At 59.6% G+C, this 17,461-nt stretch overlaps 3 protein-coding genes across 3 annotated transcripts; 2 read left to right on the top strand and 1 right to left on the bottom strand.

The window, feature by feature from the left end:
* Positions 1 to 3,839: 3,839 nt before the first annotated feature.
* Positions 3,840 to 6,153, bottom strand: A1Q1_08110 (uncharacterized protein; the record flags this gene model as incomplete). Its single annotated transcript, XM_014326257.1, has 8 exons — positions 3,840 to 3,955; positions 4,006 to 4,036; positions 4,075 to 4,247; positions 4,467 to 4,507; positions 4,551 to 4,878; positions 5,453 to 5,587; positions 5,701 to 6,086; positions 6,128 to 6,153. 8 exons carry the CDS (start codon positions 6,151 to 6,153, stop codon positions 3,840 to 3,842), a joined length of 1,236 nt encoding a protein of 411 aa, XP_014181732.1.
* A 1,385-nt stretch (positions 6,154 to 7,538) lies between these two features.
* Positions 7,539 to 14,608, top strand: A1Q1_08109 (cytoplasm protein; the record flags this gene model as incomplete). The annotated part of the gene is made up of 5 exons (XM_014326256.1): positions 7,539 to 7,609; positions 7,767 to 8,051; positions 8,098 to 8,584; positions 8,724 to 8,918; positions 9,002 to 14,608. 5 exons carry the CDS (start codon positions 7,539 to 7,541, stop codon positions 14,606 to 14,608), a joined length of 6,645 nt encoding a protein of 2,214 aa, XP_014181731.1.
* Positions 14,609 to 15,201: 593 nt separating this feature from the next.
* Positions 15,202 to 16,428, top strand: A1Q1_08108 (uncharacterized protein; the record flags this gene model as incomplete). The annotated part of the gene is made up of 2 exons (XM_014326255.1): positions 15,202 to 15,280; positions 15,335 to 16,428. The coding sequence occupies 2 exons, from the start codon at positions 15,202 to 15,204 to the stop codon at positions 16,426 to 16,428; spliced, it is 1,173 nt and encodes a 390-aa protein (XP_014181730.1).
* Between the last annotated feature and the right edge of the window lie 1,033 nt (positions 16,429 to 17,461).

Genomic DNA, 17,461 nt, shown 5'->3' with positions numbered 1-17,461 from the left:
GCATCCTCTGTCCGAAACGCAATGCCTACGAAGAAGAAAGGGAGTGCTGTAAACGGAGTGCAAAAGCATAGCAGAAGCGGGAATTGGGCACTGTCCAGGCGGCGACACCCCCGTGACATGCACCAGCGTACGACGCTGATCTCGGAAGCACGGCTGTTCTGGCAGAAAGGTGTTACGCCGCCATTGCCGGCGACAGACTCCCGTATCTTGGGTCCCTTATGCGAACGCTCGTGAGCCCGGATTGCCCTGAGCGAGGATCTCAAGCCAAGGGATGTGCGAGGGTTCCGTTTCGCATGTTTCCTGGGCATCCTGGGCATACCCTGTCCGACACTGTGGTGCAGCTCTGCTCTTGTGCGCGTCACGTACTGCGCAGGTTTGGGCCGGGTTGAGGGACCCGGACGTCCGGAAGAAGCAAGTCTGGGTCGGTGGTGTGTCCGGGTGTGGATCTGCGTGTGAGACAGGGTTTCACCAAGAAAAGGAAGCCTCGCCTTGCGAGCCCGGGGGCGCATAGCATGCCTTGTGTACTTGTGTCAGGCCAGCGCTAAAGCTGCCGCAGTTCTACGGTAGCCAGAACCGCAGGTGAATCAGGGTCAGGGTTTCTGTTTGTTCTGGGTGCCTGATGCTTCCTGGCGCTTTCTGCCGCTGTGGATCCATGGATCCCTGGATGTTCTCCAAGTCCTGGAAGGCGCGCCCCGGCACCTTTACCCTGAGCCGGATGCGTGTTGTTGTACGGAAACGTATGCCTGGTTCCTCATTCTATCCCTGAGTTACCGCGATGACCGAAGCGTAAGGTTGGGATCCAGGACCAACAGACTGCCCAGACTCCATCACCGTTGCCATTTGTGCGATTGGGCCAGCGGCTGCTTGCATGTGTTCCACCTGTCTCGGCACACCTACGCGCTCGCAGCAGGTGGAGCCACTAGCTGGGAGTCTCGGAGGCTCGGGACTCCGAGCAACACCGAGCCTCCAAGCACCACCAGCCGCCAGAGAGTGGGGTGCTCAGTGGGTCCGATGACGACCTATGACAGAACTCCGAACGCCCCGCGCCGGCCGGCCCGCACGGTCCGGTGGTGCGGAAGACGAACTTCTCCCATATGGTGCTTTCGTCATGGAAACTCTTGTTCCGCAAGCCAACCATTGTGATTCCCCTGGAACCGCGTTCTGCACAGTGGGTGCAACGGGTTGCAGTGGAGCGCCTATCGGCGAATGATCTCGTACATGAATGAATGAGCATTACGTGCTGCAGACGGTAGACCGCAAAGGCATTCCTTCGGGCGATCATCCGCGGCTCGCTGAATCGGTGAATCGCCGACGGCCCCGTCCCGCCACAATGCAGTGGAATGCAGATCCCTGGTCCACTTATGTGTACCATATGGTGTCCTTGGCGTCGCCTCGAAACGAAGTCGAAAGGAGCAGTGGCGCGGCCCTGCGTTCCTCATTCGATTGACATGGGCTGGACGGGGCTCGTTCCGAGGACGAAGGGCCGATCGACACTTCCTTTGTCACTACTGAGGCGCTTCACGCATCGATCGTGAAGCGCGTGAAGCACATGAAGCATAGCATAAGTGACAGGCCGGGACGTGTGCCTTGACGGCGTGTCGCAGCACTCGCCTCCTCTCGCTCGCCAATGTCGGCTGCGGGGGGCTGTCTCGGAACTGCTTGCGATAAGATGATGGGGAACACGGCACGAGATGAGCGTGTCTGACGCCAATGCCGCACCGTATCTGGGGAATCAGCAAACCAGAGAACGGGTAAGAAGGAAAAGAAACGGGCATCCGAGACCGTCCCGAGCGCGAGATATGGCGATGGATGCCGCGTGCGAGTGTGTCAGTCCCCAGGTCGTTGTGACAATGTCGGGAAACACCCATCCGACGGAACCCGTACCAAGCAAAAGCAACGTGATGCAGGTCAGGATAGTCAGGACGAACCTGACAAACCCGACAACCCGCAACGAAATGACGGAAGAACCCCAGTCCTCTTCTCCTGGCCCAGGAACGGGGCTGTCACTCTCCTTCTTGCGGCTGCCGCACATCTGCCTAATCCATGTTGTTGCACGCAGCACCGCCGGCAATGGCAAGGCACGCTGCGAGACACATTCGTAACTAGCGCCGTATTCGCTTGTCTTGCTTGTTCCAGACGATGCCATACTGATGCAAATGACGAGAGTTGGCGGCACACGGCGGCTGCAGCAACCGTTCCACGTCACCATGACCTGTTCTATTCATGTCGAGATGCAAAGCCCGGGATGAGCCAGGAGTGCTTCAGACTGGCATGCAGATCTAGGGCGTCAGGCACTCCCAGCGTGGACGCGCGCGGACGGGAAGGACAGCGGCGCCCACTCCGCATCGGACTCCGGAGTGGGTTGCGAGCACGGAGGTATGCGTCTAAGGACTCCGTCCACTCGGAGAGACTTAGCGCCGGACTGTTCGCCGTCGTCGTCCACGCCTGATTGATCGCCCGAGCAGACCCTCAGCTACGGCGTTACACGAGCTCCTGACGTGGTGGTGCCTCGTTCTTCGCAATCGGTAGAATATGAATTGCCTAGTTCATCTGTGCGCTGCTGACTACAGGTGCAGCTGCGCGCTGGTCTATTGGTCTCTACGTTGGGGCCCTCAGGAAAGCGACGAAAACGAGGGACCACGGCAGCAAGGGCAGGAAAGCCTGGCTAGAGTGAGCCCCGCACGCCGATCTTCGCGAGCGACTCTCTGCCGGGCTCGATGTTGTAAACCCAAGGGTTGTTTCAGGTAAGCCTGGGGTGCATGTGGGTGTCGCCGCCCCCGTTTCCTGCACCATTCTCGTACGTCTCTTGCGGAGTACGGTGGTGGCCACGTAAGTCAGTGTAAAAGTCGGGTGTCAGGCCCTGGAAAAGTGTCAGCGTCGATGCGTGTAGCCTCATGATGGGGACGTGCGTCGCGCGCGTTTAGACGCGAGCAGCGCAACAAGAGGCGTGTTATCTCCACCGGCCAGTCCCAGCCACTACCCTCGCCCTCGGCTCGGTGTTGACTTAACTCGCTCCACAATATCGAGACTCAGCAATCCAGGACACACCGACAAGGAACCACTAATGGTTGCTAATAGCGTGCGAGGCACCGCTGTAACGGTGTCTCGGGAACCAAATGCGGTTCCTCGAGATGGACAAGGTTGTGGACCATATGGACCATCTGACCTCGGACTCTGGAACCTCGAACCGAAACAACAGATCCCACGAGCTCGTACCAGGACCTCATTACTGTTTCACCGAGAATGCTTCCTCTCATCTTGCCTCTCTCCCATCAATCTGGCGATATCACTCACCGCTTTCGCGCGATCCTCGACGTTGAAGGGACCCTTGAGGTCTCCATGGAAATGAGATGACACCTCGTCACGGAACTGCTGGACGGGGTTGAGACCCTGCTTGGCACAGCTAATGGGCGTCAGCTCCACCCTCGAGCTCCACGTCGATGTCGAGCAGAGGCAGGGGCGAGAGAAAGGCTGGGAGGCTGCAACGCGTCATGCCCTGTTCCCACCTCCTTCCCCAAATACTCACATCCAGGAGAACCATCGGTGACCAGTGGTGACATCTGCGATCGGCGTCAGCAATCGAGCGATCGACGTTTCCAGGCGACGACGATGTCATTGTCAGCAGGCAGGGGCAAACGCAGCTGAAGGAATGGCCATTTGGTTGCTTGTGAAGTGCCTCAGACGCCCAGAGACAAGCAGAGAGACGGGACACAACGATACGGTCGTTGACAGCACCTAGGCCGCAGCCATCTCCGTCGCTTCCCGAGCTGCCTGACAGCGTCTGCGACTTACGGGTGATCTCATCCGCGTGGATGACCTCCAGGACAGCGGCCGACTCCTCATCTCAACGGGTTCATGTCGACTCCTCGTGCCTCAGCGACGAGGTGAATGATCGCAATTCGCGACAGGAGGGAGTCGGCCGTCTCCATCGCCGACTTCCAAAGACCAGCGTGCACTGGAATTCGTCAGTTTCCATGATCAGCCAACATGCTTTGCCGAACGCACCAGTCTGCGAGCCAAAGTAGGATCCCATCTCCTGCGATAATTAGCAGAAAACTCGTTGCCTTGACTTACCCTGAGCCGCTTGTTCAGCAGAGAGAAGTGCTTCGCCTCGTCCTCCGCGACCTTGGCCCAGTCGAGGAAGTACTCGACCGGCAGGCGCTCTCCCTCAATCTCAAACTCGGCGAAGCGCGCGATGATGTCCCACGCAAGGTCGATCGCGTACTGCTCGATGTTCGCGAGAGCATCTGTTGGTCACAAGCGAGGCAAAAGGACCGACACCCGAGCAGAAATATTTTCCGGACGCCGAAGGAAGGTCGTTTTACGACGGGCAAACGTGGAGGCCATTCGTTAGAGTGAGAGACAAGCAGGTGAGCGATGAGGGTTCACAAATATAAGGTGGTGAACGACGGGAAGGGAAGGAAAGGTCAGTGACGTGCTAACAACTTGCAGTTCTGGTCACTCACGAAGCATCTTGATTCGCGATTTTTCTGTTCCACCTCGGCCACTGCGAATCGATCAGAACCGGGCCCAGTCTATGTGTTACTCACAGCTTGCCTCGCTTGTTGGGCGGGACGATGGTAGCGAAGCGCGGCGGCTCGTCCAGGAGCCCGACCGTCTCACGAATGCGCTTAATCTCGCCCTTGGTGGGGCGAATCGACTTCAGCTTGCCAGCACGCATGCGCTGAACGCCCTCCTTCGTGAGGATGCACTTCAGGTCGGGATCAGCAGTGGCAAGAACGAGATGGGCGAAGCCAAGGAGAGATGTCGGGAGCTCAGATGGCAGCTCGAGCTGCGGCTGGCCGGGCACGGTGGAAGGGATCGGGCCATCACCCAGATTGAGGTCCTTGAGCGAAGGGATCGGCGGGTCAGCGAACTCTGCATTGTCAGCATAGAAGCGGAACGAATATAAGAGTAGTGATGGGATGTCAGAGGCAGGTGTGGAGATAGATGAGGAAGACGAGGAAGACATCTGTGGAGGGGAATGTGATACTGGCAGGCACTGCGGACCGGCGAGCAGGTAATACCCGGCCCGAGCCTCTCCCATGGTTCCCACGGAAGATCAGAGACCCAGGAAGGGCGGGATTGCTGAGCTTGAAAGGGTTTGTTGTGGTTGGAAGAGGGCTAGGAGGGAAGACATTGGGCGACTTTGGCAGAGACAGGGTTACGTCAACTGCGCAAGCTCCCTCTTTCACCTTCATCCACACCCCTATCCAGCTCGGCCGACACAGTCACAAACAGCAGCGCTGATCCTCTCACGATTCCAAGCAACATCTCTACCTCTGTGCTCTCTCCTCCGGAACCGACCCCAACGGACCCTCTTCATCCACGAACGTCCACTTCACCGCCACCAAGTTCTCGTCGGATTGGCGGAACATGAACACCCTAGTCCTCTCCATCATTCTTCACCCCCCAATGCGCAGTTCACCTCCCCGTAGACAAGTGCACGTACCTTCGCTGACTCCGCGGAACTCCACAACCTCCCATTCATGGCCACCATCATTGTGCGGAGCGTCGACCCACACCTCGGCATCATCGCCCTTTCCAATCACCTCGACGTTGTATGTGCAAGTCTTCAGTCCCGTAGCTTGAAGTTAGTACGATGCAGTCTCTCAGTAGTCGGTCTTCCTCACAGCTGCTTCCGTCGCGCATGTCTGGGGCGTCAGTATTCGTCGGTGGCAAACCAAGCAGAGAACGTACCGAAATCGTACTGGTGCCAAGGGCAAACTGGGAGATCAGCTCTATGGAACTCATCTTCTAGCTCACCAACTGCACGAGTGTCCTCAATGTCGTCAATCTCAATCTCGGCATGGCTGAGAGGGGCGCCAAGATGCGGGCAAGTCTCCTCCATGCAGTACAACTCGGGCTTGTCCGAACCGGGGTTCTGGACGGTGGCGAGGGTAGGACACGGCGCCTCCTTCTCCACAGCCTCCTTGGAATCGGAGATATCGGCTTCAGGATTATTGGTATCGTAGACGTTGTTGACACGGAACAGCAGGAGTCGGTGGTATGTCGACGGCTGCGTCTTGGTGCGGAGAGCGAGGTGGAAGCGGGTGTGCGAGTAGGTGTCCGCGAGGCGGCATGCCCTTTCAGATTAGTTTACAGGGCAATTCATCAGGAGACGCACCTCACTCGGCCTCTGACTGCGGTCATGACGGCGTAGTGGCGGAGGACGCGGTGGAAGGGAAGAATGGTGGATATGAAGGATTAAGGATGGGTCGAGTCGGGACGAATGGCGGTGCGGAGTGTGGAGGACTGGGAGATATCGGATACTTCAATATTTTGGAGAGCGGGGGAGTGGATATTCCGATGTTTAAGCGATAATGTGGAGGTCTGTCTTGGAAAGCGGTCCTGCACGCGGCGCATGGCACGATCGCAGCAAAGGTCTGGGCCGAAAGGAACCGAGACAATCGAGCGAGGGGAGCACGCCGAATTGATCAGAATTGGCTTGAATTGCTGCAAGTCAAGCTGCATGCACACACCTCCGTCTCGATTGGTATGCGGTAGTCACCCCGGCCTTGACGGCGAGTGGTCGCGGTGCGGAGAATGTGTGACATGATACGCGGCGGCAAGTTATCAGCAAGGAATGGCAGGGTATGAGGTGCGCTGGGCTGGCGCCGCCGACGAAGGACGGTGGCCAGGGGAAGTCGCGTTTCGGCTTGAGACGAGCGGTCGAAAAAGGGAAAGGACGGAGGTGGCGACAGTCCACCGAATGGAACGCGAAGAACCACTACGCCGTCTCCTATTGCACCTAAAAGGGCCCTGCTCCCCGTTCAGCGCTGCACAAGGGAGCATGCACGACGACAGCATGTATCCAACTTCTGGAAGCATTCAGATCGAATTCATGCATCCGAACTTTCCACTCTCACAGTGCGTTGTCCTTCCACTCGCGTGCCCGCACAGCCCGCACAGTGAGGACGCGCGGCGCACGCGTGAGACGCGATGCATACAGTGGGATGCAGGAGCGCTAGCTTGAGTTCTGCGCCGAGGTGCCGAGTTCCAACCGGCGACAGGCTATTCATTCATAGGGTCGCCATGGTACAGCACCCTTTCTCCCAGCTCTGACACCTGGTCCGCTGGATCCGCTTTCCAATCCACCGCGACATTCAACGCATCCTACGTTTTCAACTCCCTTACACCACCCGATCCACTCGCCACGACTTTGCAACTCACCAGTGCACACATCCTCGACAGCGGCCATCGCACCTGCGCCAGTCAAACCTAGTGTGTGTGTGACGGACGTCATCCACCAGTTTTCCATTCCACCCGCCAGTCGGCCCGCCTTTCTTTCCCACCTCCACACAGGCAGGCACCCCGGTACTGGATTTGGGTCATTAAACCTTGCTTCGCCAGAGAGCCCATCCGACCGCACCCCTTGTCCGCCAGTGCCGTGTAGCGCACGTACGCACACCAGGCCTACCTGCTCAGCACCCGCTTGGCGTCGGCGCAGAGTCGCGAGCACGGCATCTGTTCTTAAGTTCGCCACCCCTCTACACTCCTGAGCGTCTGCCTGCCTTCGCCGGGGCCTGACGGTGACCATGTCTGCGCTCGGTTACAGCCTTGGGCAGACGCCTGGCGCCGCTGCTGCAGTCGCGGGCCCTTCCTTACTGTGCGTATCAGCATTCCAATCCGTCCCTCCATCTTCCGTCCCTTCCTCCCATTCATTATCTTTCGATTTCCTACATCGACGTTACCTCTCCACGGTCACATCCAACATTTTTCCTACCCACCATAACGTTCCTTTAAGCGCTAATGCCTCGCAGTAGAAAGGGCGCCTGGGAGCCCCTCCCCTACATCTACTCGGGGCTCGTAGTCCACCCCTTCCACCCGTCGTCCTCCCAGCCGGCCTCTCCCAACAACGCCCTCAAATCTCCGACAACCTTCTCCCGCCCGCGAGTCCCCTCCTTTTCGACAACAGCCGGTCGAGATGACAGCTTTTACTCTGCACGCACGAATCCTCATGAAGTCAATCTCGACGTGGGCGACGAGTTCTTCGCCTTCGAGGAGTATCGGAGCGCGGAGGAGGGAGACGACTCCATCTGGTACAGAGGGTCCGTGTGATCAAGTTTACGCTAGTCGCATTACTAACAGTTCTAGATATGTCGTCCAAGGTGTCTCGCTGCCAATGCTCATGCCCGATGCCGAGTCGCCCGATCTCTATCCGAAAGCAGAGCCTTCTGTTCTGATCGGCATCTTCCCAGCTGCCGCAGTCCACGTCCGACACAACGCGGTTACCGAAAGCGAAGTCCTCACGGCCGCTCATGAGCAGGCGCGGGAACTGGCAGAGGCCCGTTCGCGCGAGCTTCGAATGGCAGCAGTGCAGGAGGAGGACGAGTTCGACGACGGGGAAAGAGAACAGGACGATGAGCTTGACGAGGGAGAGCACGGCCCCGACGACCGACCAAACGGCAACAGTAACGTCATCCGAAGACCCCACCGACCAAAGTCTCTCGTTCTCGCGGCGAAGCCCAGAATAAAGGAGCAGCCCCCGCTACCAACCCTCACTGCCGGTGACTCGACCGTTGCTGGCCAGCAATGGCCTTTGGTGGACGAGATTGCTTGTGCAATCAGGGAGTGGTATGCCGTGAGTTGTGTGCATTTTGTGTGGTGGCTGACAACAGCGCTTGCCCACGTATCTGGCCATGCGCGAATACCGTCTCTTCAACGCAGTCGTCCAGCATATCGACGCGCTGTTCCTGGGCCGCCGACAACTTTTGTCTCAGATGCTCAGCAGCGACGAGCTTGTCCGAATTCGCCGGGAATGCGTTTCACGTCTCGTCAAGTGCAACGTTGCCCAGGGGCTCGAGGTCATAGTACGGAGTCTCAAGGATGGCAGCGTTGTGGGAGTGGACAAGGACCGAGCATTGACGAGCTCTGGCTGGATGGGCGGAATCATCGCGTACATCTACCAAGTCCAGGTGAGTGTGTTGATCGTACCAGCCACTGACGACAGCTCGCGTACATCGATCTCGTTCCCCTGGACGCCCTCTTCGGCAAACAGACGATCCCCCACCCGCTCGCTACCTCCATTCGCGGCCCGTCTTCTCCCCTGCAGAGCCCCACCGATGCCCCGGAGGGCATGGAGCTGTCTACGAACACGGCTGCTGCGGCCGCAGCCAACGCTGCCAGCGGCTACCACTGCCTCTTCGACTTCCGTGCCTTTGTCGCCAGCCCATGTGCCCCTGGAGAGACGTGCGAGCTGTTCTTCTCCCTTTACAGCAAGACGCAGAGCCGGTTCCTCACCGAAGAGTACTGTCTCGTCCTCAACCACAACGGCAGCCCGGCGCGCGATGCAGAGCGGCGGTTAGGAAAGTTACGAACACTGTTCGCCGACCTGAGGGCAGACGACGTTCAGAGCGGAACATACCTTGTCTGTCGTATCGTCCGCAACGGCAGCATGAAGATTGGAACGGAAGCCAGCTCCGTCGGGTCGCCGGATACACGGCCGAAGAACAGGAGGGGCAGCACCATGTTCAGCGACGCACCTAGCAAGTGGCGAAGCTCGGTCTCGATCCCGGACAGTATAACAGACGACTCGGCCTCGACGACCTCCGGTTACGAGCCTCGGCGAACACGGACTATTGACACTCAGCAGTCGCGCGGATCCTTCTCGTCTTCTAAGTCGGGTGGCATTCGTCGCCCGTTCGGCTGTGCTGTGTTTGAGCTGCCGACCATGAGCCGGCTAACGGGAGACGTGGGAGGGGAGGACCTGGCGATGCCGATCTACGTCGCCCGTGACGAGGCCAGTTTCGCGACCCTCCATGCTGACATTATCTTGCACAACGAGCGCGCTTATGACCGGTCACCGCGAGCAGATGCTATCGCCTTCGGCTTGAGACTGTTCCACGGCCCTCTTGACCAGGTGATTAGAGAGCACCCGTCAATGTTGCTCGAGACGACGCAAACTCTCCGTCTGGGCTTCCCCGACGTTGTTCCGCCTGGCGCAGTTCGAAATGACCTGTACATCAAGCTGTGGACGGCATCGTTCTCGACCATGTTCCCAGCCGGCGGTACACTGAGGGTACGCAAGACTGTCGCCCCGATCCCTGCGAGCACGCAAGTGACGCTGGAGGTGCGACGAGCGGATGGTTCGATCGTAGCAGACTCCCTTTATGCTGGTGGATCTGGCGAGCCTCCCACTGGGCAGTACAACTCGATCGTCTACTACCACAACGATCGCCCAACCTTTGGAGAACTCGTGAAGATCGCTCTGCCGCAGGGCACCGGCGACTGCCACCTGTTCCTTTCCTTCCGACACCGCACGAGGGAGCGCGAGATCTCTCATGAGACGCCGTTCGCATTTGCCTACCTCCCGCTCTTTGCTCACAACGCCTCGATCAAGGACGGAAAGCACGAGCTTATCTTATATCACATGGAGAAGGCGGGAGTGCAGCCAACGCCGAACCTGTACTTTGAAGCGCCGTCTACTGGCGAGCCGAAGCTCTCTGCCGATGCTGGCCGATACATGACCGTTCTCCGCGACAGGATCTCGCTCTGGACGTTCCTGTGCTCAACTCTCCACACGCAGGACGACACCCTGCGCGCTCTCTTCGCCTGGCAGAGCGCCGATGCGGCTGCCCTGTGCAACACGCTGCAGATGTTCCAGTTCGTTGGCGAGGACGAGATCGCAAAGTTCCTGCAGCCTGTTCTCGACGCCCTGTTTGCGATTTTAGTCTCGCACTTAGGTGACCGCCGAGAAGAGGTAGACGAGCTGGTCTTCAAGGGCCTCGTCAAGGTGCTGGCTATGCAGTCGGACCGACGCTTCCCGTCTTTCGGCCCGATCATTGCCGCCTACACCTCCAAACATTTCGCCTTTGCCTCCTCTGCCTCGCACCTGCTGCGCGCTATGAAGGCAGTCATGGGACGACCAGAGTCGCAAGAGTACCGATCTTTATTAAAGGTGTGGCACAGCATGTTCAAGTTCATCATCCGATCACGAGAGCTTGACCGATCCCGCGGTTCCTCTCTGGGACCGACTGCCTCCCAACTCGAAGCGGACTTCAAGCACCAGACGCGCGAGATCCTTGGCGAGATCAACAACATCATGCTGTCATCGGACAAGAAGCTCATCGGCTCTCAAACTCTGGCCGTTCAACACTACGCCGATATCTTGCCGGACCTGGCGCAGGTGTTTGCGCCAAGCGAGATCTCGGAGATGGTAATCGAGTTTACGGATACACTCACCCGAGCGCAGGGCAACCTGGCCGTGTACAAGCTGCTCCTCATTCTGCAGATCGTCAAGACTCTGCTCAGCTTTAACGACACTCGGGCAGACTTAATCCCGGCCATCATTCGATGGATCAAGCCTCACATCGGTCGATACGAGGAGGACCTGTACTCGGCGCGCAACGAGACGCAGGCTCTCAAGGACAGCCGCCAGATCAAATGGTTGGAGTGCAATCGCTTAGCTATCTCGATCATGGGCTGGACTGTGAACCAGCTCCAGTTGCTTCTGGATTCGCCGATCGTCAAGTCGAACCCTGTCCAGCTGTCGCAGGAGGAAGACAACATGGAGTACTGCCTGTCCATCTTGCCTCACCTACTCGAGTCCTACAAGGAGCTGGCCAGCGACTCGACCATGGCTCTCCTGGAGCGCCACCGCTCGTCGGCAACTGTATGGAAGTCAACTCCCGATGTCTTCCCCTCGTCGCATCCGTTCGCCTTGGTCTCGCACCTGCCTCCACCGGCACTGCTCGGTCAGGAGGAGGAGGGCCTGCCGCCAGCTGGAACGTTCAGGTGTGGATTGGCGGAAGTGTCGGTTGTAATCTTTACGCTGGTCATTGCGACACCTCGCGCCAACATAGTGCGATGGTTCGAGGAGATCGTCGACATGCAGGGCGAGACGCAGGCCAAGGAGACTCTGATGACAGCCTTCTCCGTCTTCAACTCGATCATCAACTTTGAGGCCTTCCCCCGCCAGTGGCTGACCCTGTCCGGTCTTGCGTTTACGGCGGTTATCCGCTTCCTGGAGGCGGTCGTGCAGTTCCTTGCGCGGCCCGAGTTCGTGCCGCCCATTGAGGAGATGGAGAGGTTCGACGTCAAGCTCTGGACCCAGTGTCTTGAGCTGCTCTGCGACTTGTGCGCGAGTGACGAGCTCGCATTGGAGGAGCAAGGTCTCCAGCGCCGCCGCGCTGCCTGGATCATTGCCGGTGACCTCAGAGACGAAGGCGCCGCGCTGCTGCACCGGCTCTGGAACGCCATCGGTTGGCAGTCGCGCGATCAGGCGACTACTGGGTCTCGCTATGGAGGCTACCAGGCAAGGTTTACTGGACTTGCGGAGCGTATCCTCACCCTGTGCTTGTCGTCTCATGAGCGTCTGTGTGACGCCGCAGTAGACGTTCTCTTCTCGATGATCTACGCCGAGTATGTCCTGGATGGCAAGTTCAACGCCATTCAGACCGAAATCTTCACAAAGCTCGAACTGCTCTTCACGCATCGCACTGTCTCCGCAACCGAAACCGCCTCGCGAGCCTACTTCGTGTCTCGCCTGCGCACCGTCTTCGAGCACCAAGCCGACTTGGACAACAACTTCCGCGAGCACGTTGGCACCTTCCTGGACCAGGTCGAGCTGTTCATCGACTTGCTCATGGCCGTTCGCGACCTGCCTCAGACGCCGCGATGGAAGGAGGAGCGTGTGGCCGCCATCTTCCGCCTCATGGAGTTCTTCTCTCGTGTCGGTCGCGACGATCTTTACGTCCGGTTCGTCCACCACCTCGTCTCGATCAACGTCGCGGCTCGCGACTGGCTCGGTGCTGGTCTTGCTCTCAAGCTCCACGCCGACCTCTATGACTGGACCATGCAGGGCGAGCTCGTCGACGAGTTCCACGCCGGAGACCTGCACCTGCCTGCGCAGACGCAGTTCCAGCGCAAAGAGGCGATCATGTACCACGTCCTCGATTATCTCGCCGAGGCCGAGGCGTACGAGCAGGCGGCCGAGATCTGTCGTGACATGGCCGATCAGCACCGTCGTATCACGTTCAACGTCGCTCGCATTTCGGAGCTTCTCAACCATGAAGCCAAGCTGTGGGAGCGCATCGGATCGACAGCACGCCCGAAGCCGGAGTACTTCCGTGTCGCCTACTTTGGCAACTTTACGCGCCTGGATCTCGACAAGGAGTTTGTCATCCGCGGAGTGCCGAAGCTAAAGTACAACGAATTCTGCGACCAGATGGCTGCCAAGCACCCTGACGCGCTCATTCACCGTTCGAAGATTCCTCCCACGGAGTCTGTTCGATACGGCACCGAGCCGGTCATCTGGATCACGACTGTGAGCCCCGTGCCGGACCTGAAGCAGCCCGTCTTTGCTAAGGGCGTGAACCCGAACATCCAGAACTACTACAAGTACAACAGCATCAACACGTTCGAGACGACGCGCCCGTACTACATGCACCCCGACGAGCGTGAGCCCGTCCTGCAGTGGATCGAGAAGACGACCGTCACGACTGCGAACGACCTTCCTGCTCTTCAGAGCCGTGCCGAAATCATCCACATTCATCTCGACCACATCTCGCCGGTCCAGACGGCCATCTCTGCTGTTCGCAAGTCCGACCGCGACCTTCGTCAGCTGGTCAACTCGCGCAACCCCGACGCCAAGCTTCTTGGTAATGCTCTCAACGCTGCTGTCGACTCAAAAGTCAATGGAGGTGTTCCTCTCTACAAGAAGCACTTCTTCGACCCCGATTATGTCGAACGTCACCCGGTCGAGGCGCGCAACGTTGCCTTCCTCGGCGACGTCATCGTTGACTACGCCAGGACCATCCAGGAGGGTTTCGCGACGTACCAGAAGCTCAGCCGCGACATCGCCTTCCAGGAGGCTTTGCGCACGCGCTACAACAAGGTCTTCGCCGAGGAGAGCCTGCACCTCCCGCCCATCGAAGAGGCTGACTTGCCGCCCATGTCTCCCGCGCTGGCCACACCTCTTGCTTCCACGCACACGACGCCGCTCATGGCTGATGTGGCTACCGTCCCGAACGTTCCTCGCCCCGCTTCGCCAGCCCTCACCGAGGACGAAGCGAACAATTCGTCGGGGCAGAGCAGCTACACCCTGCCTACCCTCCGACTCGGCCCGCAGACACCCACAACCGAGACCCACTCCACACTCACGAACCCGTCCATCAGCTCTATCGGACCGAGTTCGTATGGTCCCAGCAGTGTCAGCAACGGAGAGCTCCCTCCTGCTGCTCCCCGCCGCGGAACAGGCATCCTAGTCAACTCTGTCGGCGCCAGCCAGTCGTCCATCTCTGTCAGCCTCTCGCGAGGTGACTCGCTGAAGCGCGCGAACGGGCACACGCTGTCGAAGAGCTCGAAGGATTTCATCGAGTTTGGCAACGGCAACATAACGCCACGCTCAAACCACATCCCGCGCTCGCTCTCGACCTCGACATCAGCGACAATCCCGCGCGGCACGGTGGAGGAGGAGATTGACGACTTGCTTCCACTCCCGAACCGGGTCAATGGGCGGTTACACTCGACGAGCAGCCGCTCCAGCCTGCCGGCGATGCCGCCGGTCCCACCAGTGCCAGAAGAGCCGAAACGCAGCAACCTGCCCCCCGTCACGACGACGCCGTCCAAGGGACTGCGACGATTCGGATCCCTCCTCCGCCGCTAATAGCGATGAGCGCATGAAGCTGAGTGAGAGGAGCATGTCTCCCCTTCCCTTACGATACCCCAGTCATCACAAGGTTATACCCCCATTCCCTATATTTTTGGCAACGACTCTTCACGAGGTCTCTCACTCTTACTTGTAAAACTTGGACTACACTGACCGCGGACCGCGTTTGATGCGATCTCATTATGCATATTATGCTCTAATGCAGGCTCTGGACTGATCTCGAGGCTACTCACGAAACTTGTGGGTCAACGTGAGAGAGTGTCAGTGTGTCGGCCAGCGCCGAAAGCCGAGCCCGCGGAGCTTGTACGTGAGCCACCACCATGCATGCCCAGACATTCCTTCCACTTAAGCGCATGCACAAGCTAGTCGTCTTAGTGTCATACGCTCACATAGGATGATGCATGGTGCACGGCGGCCGTCGCTCATCGCCGTCAGTGGTGGTTCCCCGACACCGGTCGGTCAGTCGAAGTTTGCCGAGTGCCGAGCCTAGGCCGGCTATTAAGCCACCGTTGTGGTGCTGGGCACTGATTTCCGCCCACTAGCTCGTGTCTTCCTCGTCTTCCTCGTTATCCTCATCCACGATCACCACCATGTCGACAACACCTGCTCTGACCGGTTTGAAGGTGCTCGAGTTCGCGGGTCTCGCTCCCGGTATGCTTTCGCGTCGTGGTCCGTAGCTGACCCCAGGACCGTTCGCTGGCATGTTGCTGGCCGATGCCGGAGCAACCGTGCTCCGTGTCGACCGCGCGTCGCCTGCCGCCGCGGCTGTGCCGACAAAGGACATGCTGGCGCGCCACAAGCAATCTGTAGTCGTCGACCTGAAGCAGCCGGCGGGCGTTGCGCTAGTTAAGAAGCTGGCAGAGCGCGCCGACGTGCTCATTGACCCCTTCCGCCCGGGCGTGCTGGAGAAGCTCGGTCTGGGCCCCAAGCCGCTGCTCGAGGCGAACCCGAAGCTGATTTACGCGCGCATGACGGGATTCAGGCGCGACGGCAAGTACTCGGCCATGGCGGGGCACGACATCAACTACCTCGCCGTCTCGGGCGTGCTGAGCATGCTCGGCCGGGCGGGCGACAAGCCGCACCCGCCGACCAACATTCTGGGCGACTTTGCAGGCGGCGGCGCCGTGCTCTTCCAGGGCATTCTGCTTGCGCTCCTCTCCCGCGGCGTCAGCGGGAAGGGCCAGGTCGTCGAGGCCAACATGGTCGATGGCGCCAGCTATCTCTCCTCCATGCCCAGGATGGGGCAGAAGACACCCCTCGGCGCCGGTCCCCGGGGAACCAACATGCTCGACGGCGGATGCCCGTTCTACGACACGTATGAGACAAAGGACGGCAAATACGTCGCTGTTGGTTCACTTGAGCCGCAGTTCTTCCGCGAGATGATCAAGGGCACCGGTCTTGATCCCTCCTGGGCCAAGAGGCAGCAGAACCTCGACGAGTGGGACACGCTCCGCCAGCAGATGACGGAGGCGTTCAAGAGCAAGACACGCGCAGAGTGGGAGAAGATCTTTGACGGCACTGACGCGTGCGTCACCCCTGTGCTCGAGTATAGCGAGCTCGAGGGCAAGCCTGAGGGAGATCAGCGCCCGATCGTCACGCTCCGCAATACGCCTCTGCTCGCTGTCACTCCCGGAGCTAACGGAGACCCCGCCAAGGGCCAGGGACCCGGAGTCAAGGGAGCTGGATACAGCGGCAACTCGCTCACGCCTGGTGAGGGCGGGCCGGCGGCCATCAAATCCTGGCTCGGTTGGGACAAGGGGACGCAGTGGGAGGAGGTCAACGGCGGATACCAGGTGAAGCAGGGTGCCAAGTTGTAGTCGAAGCAATAAGTTCAGTAACCTCCTCCTTGCATGTATCGAGATTCGCTAGGCTAAGATGTGTGTGCATACTCAAAAATGGTGACTCCTATCCTTCTCTGACAGATCGGTGTGAACAACAAACTACGTCTTGATGGTCCCTACGATAAAACATTTTACGACAACCTTTAGAAGCCAGCGGCGCTGAGACCAACGCCGGCCGTGCCCTTTCCTCCGGTCCATCCCTTCTCAGCGTCGCCAGACTTCTTCTCGCGCCACCAGATGCGGCCGAAACGCACGGCCTCGCGGGCAAAGATCTCGCCCAGGCCGAGGAACACGCCGTTGATGAAGGGAAGGACGAGGTTGATGCCGAGCGCGGCCATGACGCGGCTGACCGTGAGCGAGCCGGGGCGCGTGAAGATGCTGAGGGTGAGCGAGGGCTGGGGCACGCTCGGGTTCGTGCTCGTCGCGCTGGCACTGGAGACGACAGGCATGCCCGTCGTATCCTCGAAGGCCTTCTCGGTCGTGCGCTTGGAGGGGAGGTTGTCGCTGCTCGTGTCGCTCGACTGCGGGGCAGAGGGGGCCGAGACCTCCTCCCAGCTCGTGCTGGGGGGCGCGGACGTTGTCGGCGCCGATGCGGCGCCGCTAGCGAGAGGACCAGGCGCGCCCCGCGGCGTAGAGACATGCTCCCACGCCTCCTTCAGCTTCTTGTTCTCGCCTGCTGGCTGGATGATCCGGCTCCCAGACGCAGAGGAGGGGACAGAGCTATCCTCGAGCGCAGCGGCGAGGCGACGCGCACGCTCCTCGGCCTCCTCCTTCTCCTTCTGCTGCTTCTTCTTGGCCGCCTCGGCGTCGGCGCCGGGCTTGGCCTCGGCCGCGCGCTCGGCGGCGATACGCTCCCGCGTCGCCTCGGCGTTGGCGCGCGCGACGTCCGCCTCCGCACGCCAGCGCGCCAGTGCACCTGCCTGCGCAGACGCAGTTCCAGCGCAAAGAGGCGATCATGTACCACGTCCTCGATTATCTCGCCGAGGCCGAGGCGTACGAGCAGGCGGCC

The sequence above is a fragment of the Trichosporon asahii genome (assembly GCF_000293215.1).
Source record: "Trichosporon asahii var. asahii CBS 2479 unplaced genomic scaffold scaffold00018, whole genome shotgun sequence".
NCBI lineage: Eukaryota > Fungi > Basidiomycota > Tremellomycetes > Trichosporonales > Trichosporonaceae > Trichosporon > Trichosporon asahii.
The sequence above is the reverse complement of the archived record's forward strand: the minus strand, read 5'-3'. Positions and strand labels throughout refer to the sequence as shown.